This window comes from Lipotes vexillifer, unplaced genomic scaffold (genome assembly GCF_000442215.2).
Source record: "Lipotes vexillifer unplaced genomic scaffold, Lipotes_vexillifer_v1.1 scaffold102, whole genome shotgun sequence".
Taxonomy (NCBI): Eukaryota; Metazoa; Chordata; class Mammalia; order Artiodactyla; family Lipotidae; genus Lipotes; species Lipotes vexillifer.
In genome coordinates this window covers 5,266,215-5,279,609 of record NW_006786541.1, presented here as the reverse complement: position 1 = coordinate 5,279,609, position 13,395 = coordinate 5,266,215, and the positions used below count along the sequence as shown (strand labels likewise).

Sequence of the window (13,395 nt, the reverse complement as noted above, 5' to 3'; positions counted from 1 at the left end):
TCTCTCTCTCTCTCTCTCTCTCTCTCTCTCTCTCTCTCTCTCTCTCTCTCTCTCTCTCTCTCTGTCTGATATAGTTGCTCTCAATCTTTATTATTGCTCTGACTACTATGATTTTTAATTTAAAAACTTACACATACTTGGAACAGGTGTAGACATCACAGAAATCGCACTTTCCAAAGATCACCACCACTACCACCAGCAGCAGCTGGCTGTGTTTCCTTAAAGACATTTTTTTCCCCCCACAAATCTATACAGATTATCAGATTGTATTTAAAAAACGAAAATGGGGTTATTGTTAACATTTTTCCCCCCAGCATCTTTCTTTTTTTCACATGACAGTACATTTGACCATCTTATTAGGAAGGGTCTGATCCTGTTCCAAGCTGGGTTGGAATTGCATCTGTATAGTCAGTCCATCTGTGGATCAGCACTGATTACAGAATGCAAGCACCACGTGGAACCCATGCCTTACTGCTTCCATAAAAGCACTTCTAATGACAAGAGTGAACACTCTACACAGGGGCCTGGGTGTAGCCGCAAGCACCTGCTGCACCTGCTGCACCTGCTGCACCTGCCAGATAGCTTTGAAGTCAAATGTTTATTTTACATGTTCATTTTATTTTAATTCATTATCTATCGCCAGGTAAAACTGATAGTTTAGAGACATGCATTCTCTTTATCCTGCATCTTTGCGTGTACCGTAGGGTATACGTGGCTCGGGGAGACTTACGGGAAGTGTGTTGAGGAGTATCGGAGTTCTGAGTGGACAAATAAAGAATTGTCTCAGTCAGGGGGAGGAGACTTCTCATTTTGAGTGATTGGACCCATGAGGTCCCTTCTGGGCCTTGTCTTTTCTTCAGGTTTTTGGTTTATTCTGAAAATTATTGCCATTAGGGATTACCCCTCTAGGGCAATCAGCCTAAAAAAAGGTATCAGTTGCAGTACTAATACCCATTAGATCCGTTGACCAAATTGTTTAGTATTATAGAAAGCAGAGCCGGGAAGCCACTTAAGGCTATATCATTTTGGAGCTTGTAGGATGATGATAATATCTAGATAATGATAAAAATATCTAACACTGATAGAGGCTTACTATGTGCCAGACATCTTCCTTTACCTGCCTCTTACCCTTGAGATTCAGAGAGATTAAATAGTTTGCTCATCATCAACACAGCCTAGTAGGTGTTGGAACCTGTGTATGTGCATGTGCACCTGTGTAGGTATATACATGTGTGCGCATACTCTGTGTGTGTGTGTGTGTGTGTGTGTGTGTGTGGGTGGGTGTGTGGGTGTGTGTGGGTGTGTGGGATGTGGTGCAGGAGAAAAGCCCTTCCTTTTCTCTGCAAAATTGTGCTGTGGCTCAGATCCAGCCTACCAGACAAGATTATTGAGCATCACAGACTTGGATTACCTGCCTGGTGTGAGTTACACTCTGATGTTTGTGTAAATGCCAGCTGTTTTCAACCAGTCCAAGTGGCCTGAAGTCAAAGGGTTACCTTTCTCTGGAGGCCCTCGAATTCCCATCAGCGTTGTGGATTGTCAGCTAAGAGAGCTATGTGCTGGGATGGCTTGGTTACTCTTTGGCCAGCATGACTGGCGATGAGCTTTGAAGGTCTATTGCAAAGTTGGCCATGTGTCAGGCCACGTCTCACCCTGGGATCACTGGAGTCAAAGCTTGCCCAGAGGAGAGTGAGGATAAAGAAGGATCTTGAAACCAAATCACATGGCTGAAAGAACTGGGGTTCTTTAGTGCAGAAGAAAGGAGGTTCAGGCCTGTGAAGAGTAAAGGGAATTCTGTTGCAGTCCCCGAGGGCACCCTGGGTCCATGAGGTAGGAGTTCTGAGGAAGAACTTGTAAGTTCATTATCAGGAAGCTAGAGGTGTCAGGTAGCAAAATGGGGTACCTCAGAGGGAGGCAGTGGTGTGTGTGGAAGTGCTGACGTGTCCCAAATGTGCTCTCACCTGTACTTGGAAAATGTTACCCTCAGGCTGGGTGTCCACCTGCCAGGAGCACTGTTGGGTTAAGGGGTTCCTTCGTAGGCTGGCAGATTGGCATTCAAAGGTCTTTTACAATCATATCCAACCCTGGGCTTCTTGGATGCAGGGTACTTTTGCCCAGAAGCTGCCCTGTGGACCAGTGCAGATCTGTGACCCTGCAAACCAGGTTGGGGGGTGTATTAGTTTGCTAGGGGTGCTGCAAAAAGGTACCACAAGCCAGGTGACTTAAGCAGCAGCAATGTATTGTCTCACGGTTGTGGAGACCGGAAGTCCAAAATCAAGGTTTTAGCAGGATTGGTTCCTTAGGGGGGCTGTGAGGGAAGGGTCTCTTCCAGGCCCTTCTCCTTCACATGCTCATATGGTGTTCTTCCTGTATGTGTGTCTGTCTCCCAATTTCCCCGTTATATAAGGACACCAGTTATTTGGGATTAGGACCCACCCTGATGACCTCATTTTAACTTCTGTAACCTCTATAAAGACCCTATTTTCAAATAAAGTCACGTTCTGAGGTGCTAGGACTTCAACATAATACATTTTAGGGGGACACAATTCAACCCATAACAGGGACAAGCAGTGCTCTCGTGAGTGCAATTGGCTGTGGGCTGGGCACTCTGGGTGCCGCTTTGGCCCTCTGGGGTTTTGTTGGTGGTGTTGTTTTAATGGCAGGATCACTTCTCTCTGGAAAATGTCACAGTAGGACCAGCCTGTGACAATAGGATGAAATAAACATCATGTGGCGTTAAGTACATTGTCATTGTTGTGCAACCATCACCACCGTCCATCTCCAGAATTTTTTCATTGTTTTGAACTGAAACTCCATACCCATTAAAGGATGACTCCTCACTGTTGTGGCCTCTCCCATTTGCGGAGCACAGGCTCCGGACGCGCAGGCTCAGTGGCCATGGCTCACGGGCCCAGCCGCTCCGCGGCATGTGGGATCCTCCCGAAACGGGGCACGAACCCGCGTCTCCTGCATCGGCAGGCGGACTCTCAAGCACTGCGCCACCAGGGAAGCCCTGTCTCTATGAATTTGACTGCTCTGGGGACCTCATGTAAGTGGAAGCATATTGGATTTGTCCTTTTGTGCCTGCCTTATTTCACTCAGCATAATGTCCTCAAGTTTCCTCCATGTTGTAGCATGTGTCAGAATTCTCTTCCTTTATAAGGCTGTATAATATTCTGTTCTTTGTACGTACCACATTTTATTCATTCATGCATTGATGGACATTTGGGATGTTTCTACCTTTTGGCTGTTGTGAATAATGCTGCTGTGAACATGGGTATATAGACTTTTAAAAAAATGTTGTGATTAAACATGTACATGTCTGTTATAGGAAGAGCCAACACAGAGTCAAGTAGAAAGCACCCTCCTACCCCATCACCACTGTGTATAGTTTGGCCTCTATCCTTCTAGCTGTATTTTGGCCTATGGATGTGAAATCAGATCGTTCTGTACTGTGACGGAACATGAGCCATTTCAAAAAATGTTTGAACTCTGTGAAACTATTCAGTAGTTTCCCAAACAAGGAAAACATAAAACATAAGCAGTGAGGTGATGAGTGCCTGTGATGGGCCAGGCAAAGGCTGGTCTTACCACAGCGTCCCCTGTGAGATTGGTACCATCATCACCATTGCTAAGTAGGGGAAAGAGGCTCTGAGAAGCCCCAGGCCATCTGGCTGCTGCAAATGCAGGTTCATAACAGGCCTCTTCTCTCGTCTCTCTTAGGCAAATGTCTGCAGACTACGGCTGACCGTACCTCCTGAAAGTCCAGTGTCTGAGTCAAGTGAAAAGAGGGTTGAAAGAAGAGAGAAGGTAAGCCATCTCTGAAGCGAAGCCCTGACCAGTTCCCGTCTTTGTACTCTTTTTTATTTTAACCCCTTTTCCCGCCATCCTCCATCCAGGCTATTCACAGAGCCTGCATGTCAGCAGCTGTGTGATGAAAGGCCGTCTTGACCTTGCCCCCCATCTGCCATCTTCCCAGAAGTCAGGCTGCTTTGCTGCCTCCTGGCCCTGCCCTTGCTTCTTGGTGAATGTAGGCTCTGTGTGGCCTTGAGGCTCCAGGAGTGCTGGCCTTAGTGACGGGTGCTATGGCTGGGAACGTGTTTTTCCTGAAAGAGCCTCATCCCGTTGAGTCAAAGGGCCCATTGTGAGCTGCCGGCGGAGCCTGAGCCTTTCTCTGTGGCTGGAGCCGGAGGCCTCACTCACATGGTGGAGGGGTTGCCTGGAGAGGAACAGCCCAGCAGCAGCTCTGGCGCAGCAAGGGCACCCGGCTGCAGGGAGGAATTGCGCAGGCATTTTTGTGCCAGCTGCTGTGCTACACGCTGGGCCAAAAAGATAGCTCTGACCTTGGCCTTGCCTTGAGAAACTCGTAGTTTTGCAGGAGAGACAGACGTATAAGTAAACCAAGATGACGTGATCGTTCGAGTGTTAGGCTCCAGAAGTGTAAGCAGGGCTCTGGGAACATGGAGAGTTGGGCCATATCAAAGGACCCAGAAGCCTGTTTGCAAGGGCTCTCACTGGTAAAAATGGAAAATTTTCAACATTAAAAAGAATTAATGACAGTGACGAGCCGTGGCACATTGAATAATAAAAACACCTCATGGATTTATAGTAATAATCAGAGAGAGAGATTATAAAAGGGAAAGCTCTTCTTTATATGACATCGGCTGACAAATTTAGAAAATCTCTGCTCTGTAACCCCCAGGTCAGGTCATCAATGAATGCAAATACTAATTGCTGGAAGATTACTGTGGAGCAGTATATTCATGTGAGCTCAAGAGTATTATTACCTCACTGATCACTTACTGACTCTAAAGGTACAATATGCCACAAGATGGTAGCCAGTAGTTCTACCAGGTGATCCGATTCAGCGTTACCAATAGTGGGCAGCCTGGTATTATGTGACCTCTGATGTGATACAATTCAGAAGTAAACAATGTTACCAGTAATATTCATGCCAAACTTGTTTAATTGAATCTAGTAATAAGGACACAGAAAAATCCAAAATGTGGGACTGTCTAAAAAAAATTAGCCAGGCTCCCTTAATAAATTCAATGTTATTTAAGAAAAATGAGACTCTATTGGAGATAGAAGGGACTAGAGAGACTTAACATCATTATAACAAATTAAACCTTAATTAAATCTTGGATCCAAAAAAAATCTATAAAAGATATATTGGGATAACTGTACAGTTTTGAATATGAACCCATATGTTACATATTATTGAATATATAGTACTTTTCTTGTGATAATGGTACATTGGTTACGTAGTTTATTCTTCCAACTTCTCTGTACCTTACCTTTGAGCATTCTCCAAAGAAAAAGTTTGGGGGTAAAATCTCATAACCAAAGAGAGCGGGAGTGGTCAGGCTTTGGCTGCTGGACCCTGGCTGATGACCAGGGGCCTGTGTTGCTGGGGGAAGGGGTCCCCTTCTGCCCTCACCAATCCCCTCCCTGTCCTTCCTTTCAGAGCTGATAGATTGGTCAGAGAAGTGGCCCTGGACTGTGTCCAGGTGTTCATGGGCAGCTTAGCACATGGGGAATCAGAACGAGTGCTTGCTGGAGAAAAGGGCCCAGGCTGGGGTGAGTGACAGGACAAGGGCCCCGTATGCATGGTAGACACAGTGGGAAATTTGGTCTTTGGGAGTTAGACCCGAGCTGCACGCCTGGGGAGATGCTTGTGAGGGGCTTCTGGGTGCTGACACTGGACAGTGGATGTTCTGAGGCACTGGAGGGCATGTCACTGCACAAGAATAGTCAAGTATTCCCGAGGAAAGAGGCAATGTGTTCTGTGTCACGGGTGCATCGGTAACCACGTTGTGTACCGATTTGCCTATTGGTCTTGAACAGTGCTTTTCAAACTTTTAAAAGCAATTAGACTCTCCTTTTCTTTTCTTTGTGTTTTTGGGGTTTTTTTTGATCAAAACGTCATCCTGAACCAGGATGTAATCCAGGATGTAATCCAGGTGAAAGTGGTGCTGGTGGGGGACAAAGTCCTTCCAGTCTCCCTGCACCCTACACCCTCCTGCCTGGGAACTCAAGGGGCGTGCGGAGAAATGCTGGGGGAGAGGATGCGCCAGGATGCTTCTTAGACTGGGGGGACCAGTCCTGCAGCCTGAGTGCCCATCTCTGATGCATCAGTGACTCACTGCAGAAGACCTGGGGTAGAGAGGAGGAGGGTGCGGCTGGCTGTTACCCCAGAACCGAAGTCCTTGGGTGGTGGCCGCTCTTGAAGGTCCTGGTGGTAACTGTGAGGCTGTTTTGGGTGATGCCTGGTCTTGAGTCATTGGGAGCCAGAGGCAGGCACCAGCAAGGAGGCCCTGGGGGTGCCAGCTCCTCTGATGTGCCTTTGGTGTGGCTGCCCCTCTCTGTGACATCATACATAGCCCACAAAATTGCAAGATGCCGGGAACACTGGTGAAGTGACTTTGGTTCCTTTGGAGGGGTCTGCGGTGTGCAAAGGTGGGGTTTGGAGCTCGCTCGGATATAAATATAACTGTAAATGGCCCAGTGAGTTGCTGATAAAGTGAAACTTCTCAGAGGATTTCCAGGGCCCTGTTAGAGCTTCAGCCGGCTGAGGGCAGGACTGGGCCTTGTTCTTTTTCACAGTCATGGAGGATGCTTAGTGTCTTTTGAGGACCTAAGGATGCCATGGGGCAGCTGGCCACACATAGACACCACTGCCAGCTGGGCCATTCTGTCTACTGGCCCCAAATCATCAGGAAGAGGAATTACAGTGGAGGGGGGGAAGGGTGTAGCAGGTGGTACAGGTTGCCCCGCTTCAGGATGGGGTGTTTGGAGGCTTCTGGAGGTAATTACAACAGAGGCAGCGTCTTTCTCTGGAGTCATGGGTTCCTCGGGTGGATGTGGACGGCTTCCTGCTCCTAAGGCAGATGCCCAGCTGCCTGCTTCTCTTTGTCTTTCTCTTTGTCTTTCTCTTAAGGAAGATCCCACCTGCCCCGAGACTGCTTTCCCCAGTCCAGGGGTGGCTCCCAGACACTTTGTTTCTCTGCTATTAGTTTCCTCATCTTTCAAGTAGGCACATTAAATTCTAGCTGCAAAGAGTAACTGAGCTAGTATATGCAAAGGTCCCACCACAGTGTCTGGCCTGTAACACTGATTAGAGAGGCGATGACTTAATGCCAAATTCCTTCCCCTTGTTTGTCAAACCCAGTGGCCCTGGTTCTTCGCTTTTCTCCCCCGTCCCCCCTGGAGAAGTCATTCTCCTTCCTGAAACTGCCTGTCTTGCATCTCCTCCTCCCTTTTGGGCTGTGCCTGCTGCATCTTTTCTGATGTTATTATGTCCTCCTCTGAGCATCGCTCTGCCAGCACGCCTGGGCCTCGCCTCCTCTCTCTGCACAAGCCTCACGTCAGAGAACTCCTCCATACACAGGTTGGCCGCTTTCGGGAGGATGCACACCCCATACATCAGCTTTGCTCTCCCGAGTCCTGTCCTACTGGTGGCTGAGTTGGTGTTCAGTGTTCTCTGCATGGTGTTACTTTTATGGACAGATATTTTATTGCTGTATTACCATTATTTTAGTATTTAAAAGTATGAAATCTGGATCATTTATGACTCTCTGCCCAGCCACACTCAGTTTATCCAGGTCTCCTCACCCTTCAAGGCCCTACTGAAGGCCTGCTTCCCCACGACCTTCCTGGACTGCCTGTGCTTGGGTGATTATCCCCTCTCTTGAGCTATAGGACACCCAGGCTACCCTCTCCCTTGGCACCTAGCCATCTTCTGCTAAGCACTCCGCATATGTATACCTACATATTCCTGCAACATCCGTGTACAACATGTACATATATACACACACATAAAAATGTGCAGTCTTTTAATTTTGCCCATGGTTGGCACTTAGTGCGTGACTGTGGATTATGGTGATTCAGTTTTGTATTAGTTTCCTTGGGCTGCCATAAAAAAGTTGCACAAACTGGGGGGCTTAAACCACAGAAATTTATGGCGTCCCAGTCTTGGAGGCTGAAAGTCCGGGATCACGGTATCCGCAGGGCTGTGCTCTCTCTGAGGGCTCCAGGGAAGAATGCTTCCTTGCCTCTTTCAGCTTCTGGCGCCTGTTGGCAATCCCTGGCTGTGGCAGCATCACTCCAGCTTTACATGCTGTTCTCCCTGTGTGTGTTTGTCTCTGAATCCAATTTGTCCTCTTTTTGTAAGGACACTAGTCATATAGGATTAGGTCTTAACTCCAGTGACCTCTTCTTAACTTGACCCTGTCTCCAAATAAGGCCAAATTCTGAGGTACTGGGGAAGGGGGCTCCAACATGCTCTCTATTTGCAGGACACAGTTCAACCCATGATAAGTTTCTTTGTGGAATATTATCACCTTAAATTTGTATTAACAACTCGGGCAAATGAGGGAGGGACTTTTATTTGTATATTAAATGTCATTAATTATATGGAAGAGGAAATGCTGATTAGTTTGTAGACACAAATTTCATGTTGAGGGATTGATGACATGTTTATTAAATTGTTGAACATTAAAATTAAAATTGGTAGTAGATAATTTTTTTTTTTTTTTTTTTTTTTTTTTTAGGCAGACTCTCAACCACTGTGCCACCAGGGAAGCCCTGTATACAAGTATTTTTGACTCCTTATGAACTCCATGAGGGAAAGGAATCATTTTACACTCATCTCTGTCCTCTGGAATGTAGTATATTCCCTGCCACACAGATGATAACCAATAAATGTATCAAATAAAGGAGGAAGAGAGACAGGGAGCAACATGATTATAATAAGATTATCTTTTTATTTGAAGGAAAAAAATAAGATTTATTTTCCCTTTACGGGAATGGTGCTGCCCTTCCTAAGTTTAAAATTGATTTCAGAGATAAACGGGGAAATAGCCTAAACTCTTCTTTTTTTTTTTTTTGCGATACGCGGGCCTCACTGTTGTGGCCTCTCCCGTTGCGGGGCACAGGCTCCGGACGCGCAGGCTCAGCGGCCATGGCTCACGGGCACAGCCGCTCCGCGGCACATGGGATCTTCCTGGACCGGGGCACGAACCCGTGTCCCCTGCATTGGCAGGCGGACTCCCAACCACTGCGCCACCAGGGAAGCCCGGTAGTAGATAATTTTGTCATTAAACCCCTATCATTTTCAAAGAACTTGGTGAATGTATGTATCCATATTCCTATCCAAATCTATGTGCAAATATTCTTATGCACACACAGATACACACATACACAGAGAAGTAAGAGACAGAACCAACACCAGCTATTAAACCTTTATCGTGTTGAATCAGGGTCTCACTGCATAGTTGAATTTTAGAGAATACGATCTGAGCTCTGCCTATTCGGAGGCTGTGCGATGGTGAGGTGTTTCCAAAGTGACAAAGTAGCTTGAAGTGGATAATATTTTAATTAGCTATTAGCAGCCTTCTGTCATAGATGTCCTTTAGTGACTTGTGTTTTTAAAGAAGTTGTTTCTCTCTTGACCTTGGAGAACCCTGAGTGAGGGAGAGCGGATATATGTGTATGTATGAAAAGCCAGGGGCTTTCCTAGCCCAGTAAAATGGTTAAAAGGAAACCCTTGCCATTTGGTTTTATAGTCCTTGTTCCCTTAAAAGCCCCGGATGAGTAAGCCTGCTGCGTTCTCATCCTTGGCGTGACTGTTCATACAACATCACGGGCTGTTGCCAGATGAGGGAGTGTGCTGCTGTGATCCAGATGGGGCTGGAGCTGCCCTGGCGATAGCGTGTAGGACTCTATGTGCCTCTCAGAGATAGCAGCCCCTGGAGGGCAAAGAGGCCTGGGTTCTAGTGCTGGCTGCCTGATCACTCGAGGTCGTGGTCGGGCCACTCAAGTCATCTCCAGGGGCCTCAATTTCCTCTTCTAGCAAGTGGAAATGTTAGCCTGGAGCCAGCATTTCCCCACATTTCTTTAGTTCTGGAACTCTTTATTCAAACGAATATGTACGACAGCGCCATCTGTAGAATGGTGCAAGTGCAGTGGCTGTGGTTTAACATAAGGTCAGGGCTGCCTCGGCCGCCCCAGCAGTGCTGCCGCCCCACAACCTCATTGGACACTGAGGAGGGGCCTGGCGATTGCGCACCAAGCTCTTGAATTTTCCTAGCAGAGAAACCAAGGCCAGTTCAGGGGTGAGCGTTTCACTGTCAGAGTAAATCTGGTGACTGTGATGGGAATAGCGAAAGGATCCAAGAGGAGAGAGGTGGACAGACCGGCGGAAGCATCCACACCGATGTGGAGAATTTAGTAGGAAATCAGATGCTCGGAAATGTAAAGCCACCACCGCTAACAATAGAATCTGTCAGTTATCTGCTAGTGTGCCCAGCAGTGCACTAGATGATTGATGTATGTTATTCCATGTATTCCTTAAAACAAGCTTCTGAAATTCGTGGTATTATCCCCATTTTACAGTTCAGGACCCTGAAACAGTGAAGTAAGTCACTTGCACAGGGCGACACAGCTAGTAGTAGTAGTAATTCTGTCTCAGATCTGTGCCCTGGCCGTGTCGTCATGGTGATGTCAACTTGCACACTTCCTCCTCTCAGGAACGTCTGTTGTATCAGTCAAGGTAACTTACCTAAGCTGTGTACTGTATCCCTGGGTTCCAGGAAAGAACTGATCCTCCCGCCTCCCCGAAGATATTCTCCTTCTCTTTTTCCTGGAGTGTTTAGGCCTAAGCAGCTATTGTCTGCTTAGAATGGAGTAATATCTTTAAGATACCACTTAGAGATATCTTTATAGATAGAGTATATCTTTAGAGTAATATCTCTAAGATACTAGTATAGAGTATAGAGTAATATCTTTAAGAGGTTACTCTTATAAGGATACTATCATTAGAACTACATTCTCCTGTGGGATTTGTGCTTGGCTAGAATTTTTCTTTCCCTTCTCATCTTTTTTTTTTTTTTTTGCGGTACGCGGGCCTCACACTGTTGTGGCCTCTCCCGCTGTGGAGCAACAGGCTCCGGACGCGCAGGCTCAGCGGCCATGGCTCACGGGCCCAGCCGCTCTGCGGCATGTGGGATCCTCCTGAACCGGGGCACGAACCCATGTCCCCTGCATCGGCAGGCGGACTCTCAACCACTGCGCCACCAGGGAAGCCCGCCCCTTCTCATCTTTAAGCATTCAAAGTGATCCGTCTTTTTCCAAGCATGAGTTTATGTAGGCAGTGGTCTCTATTCGATCTGTGAGATAGTCAGAAATAACAAGTATCTCAATAAGCCAAAGGTCTCCATTTCTCTGAGGGGACAGGGCTGCCCATCCCCTCCCTATTTCCCTCCCAGGCTGTGGAAGAGCCCCTTAGGCTCAGCTGTAGCGTTCATTGTTGTCACAATCGGGCAAAACAAAGTCAAGCATGAGTAATGACCAGGAACCGTAATTTGCTGTGATGGACACACAGGTCAGACAGGTCAGAGCACATTCCTGAAAGTCACCTCCTCTGCCTACAAGAGGGATAGGATGCCCAGAGGCTCAGCACTTAGAGTCCCCAGGTCAGCTGCCACCCTCTGGCTGCAAGAAGAGGTCCCAAACAAAAAGTTTTGGAAATAACTTGGCTTATAGTTTTCAAGTCAGTCAATCCATGTTACGGTCCATCTAAGTCATATTGGCAGCTGGACGTGTGACCAGCTGCCTGTCCTAGCCTCTGGGGTCAGGGGCTGGCTGTGGCGTTCTACCACCGTCAATTTGGAGTTTTGGAAAACTGTGTTTCTGGTATTATTCTCTAAGAACCCTTCTTGACCATGGGATTTTCTTCCTTTGCAGAGATCAGTGTCTAGGATGACCACATACTCCAAATATTCTGGCCTAAGCACAATTCCAAATATTCTCTCTCTCTCTTCTTGCCTTCAAAATGTACTTATTGAGCATCTGTTTATACGAAGTATCTGGGATATAGCGGTGACTACGGCAGATACAGTCACTGCCTCTATAGAGCTTATCTCATTGTAAGATCTTATATTCTGACTTAGGGTTTGGAAAATATGGTCACCTGTCACTGGATTCATACCCCAGCTCTCCCTCAGCAGTAAAACCCTTGCAGCAGGAGTTCAGGCTGGGTTACTTTTCTATAGTTTTTCTTTTCTAAGGCACTTGCCATCAAGTGTATCTTTAGGGAAAACAGCCATAGCATGAGCCTGTAAGTAAGTATTAAGCTGAGCATACATCCCAGGGAACAGTTTCACTGAGACATTCTCTATATAGTTTACTGATGATGCCTGTTGTTAATTCTGCTGCATTGCACAGAGGGATTTGGGATGCTCTTTCAGCTGATTGTTTCCTTTTCCCTTCTTTGGCAATAACTTTTTCATTCCGTGCATTTATTAGGGCTTTTGTTTGCAAGGCGATTTTACCTACTATTGTTTCATGCCCAGGAGGCTTTTAATAGGCCTAGTGTACATTTTTTTTAATTTGATTTTTTTTAAATACAGAGCAGCATTATAAGGAAGTTTAAAAAACTTTTAATTATGGAGAATTTCAAACATAAACAAAAGGAGAATAATGGACCCTTCACCCAGCTGACAACCCTCAGCCCATAGTCAGTCCTGCCCCGTCTCCATCCCTGTCCACTTCCTCCACCCTGTATCCCAGATATCATAAATAGTTTAAGCATATTTCTCTAAAAGATAAAGATTATCTCTTAATATAATCACAATGCTATTATCATGCCTAAAAATTAACATTTATCTTATGGGGAGAGTAAAGGACACGAGAGGAGAAAAATTTAGCTACAAACACAGTGCCAAACGTGTCCGCTCTTTTCATTTTCCTCTGCATTCTCCAGTTTTTGACCAAAATCATACTGACCTTTCATAAAAATGATAGCAGTCTCAGCTCCTTTGCAACTTTTTCTGGATATAGATTTTATGATTGGGACAAATATCATCTCCCTGTCCCTCCATCTAAGAGGAACAAAGGATGTTCTCTTCAGGGGACCATATTTACATATTCTGGGTGATTCCCCAGAACCTCTTCCAGCTTCTAAAGCTCCCTATTCATTCAGCAAATATTCACTGGGAAACTCCTTAAGTGGTGATCACTGTTAGATGCCAGGGATTATGGTAGAAAAGACAAACAAGACTTTAGACTTTGGGGAACTTCCAGTTGATAGGGGAGCAGACCTCACATACGGTAACGATGCTGACAGTCACCCCGTTGTGACTGTGGGAAGTGTTGTGGCGCCCTGACGGTCTGAAGGGTCAGTGAAGATGACCTTGAGGGAAGGACATTTCAGCACAGCAGTGGGCTCTGCAGGCAGAGGGAATACCTGTGTAAATGCCTGAGGCAAGAAGGAGGCTGGCTGGGCTTCCCCGGTGGCGCGGTGGTTGAGAGTCCGCCTGCCGATGCAGGGGACGCGGGTTCGTGCCCCGGTCCGGGGACATCCCACGTGCCGCGGAGCGGCTGGGCCCGTGAGCC

The 13,395-nt window shown here is 46.7% G+C and overlaps 1 protein-coding gene across 2 annotated transcripts in view; it reads left to right on the top strand.

The window, feature by feature from the left end:
• MYZAP (myocardial zonula adherens protein) overlaps positions 1-13,395 on the top strand; it is a 103,668-nt gene that overhangs the window by 8,239 nt on the left and 82,034 nt on the right. For both annotated transcript variants that reach the window (XM_007458911.1, XM_007458912.1), the window contains exon 2: positions 3,724-3,810. In XM_007458911.1, the coding sequence (XP_007458973.1) occupies positions 3,724-3,810 (87 nt within the window). The remainder of the gene's footprint in view (positions 1-3,723; positions 3,811-13,395) is intronic.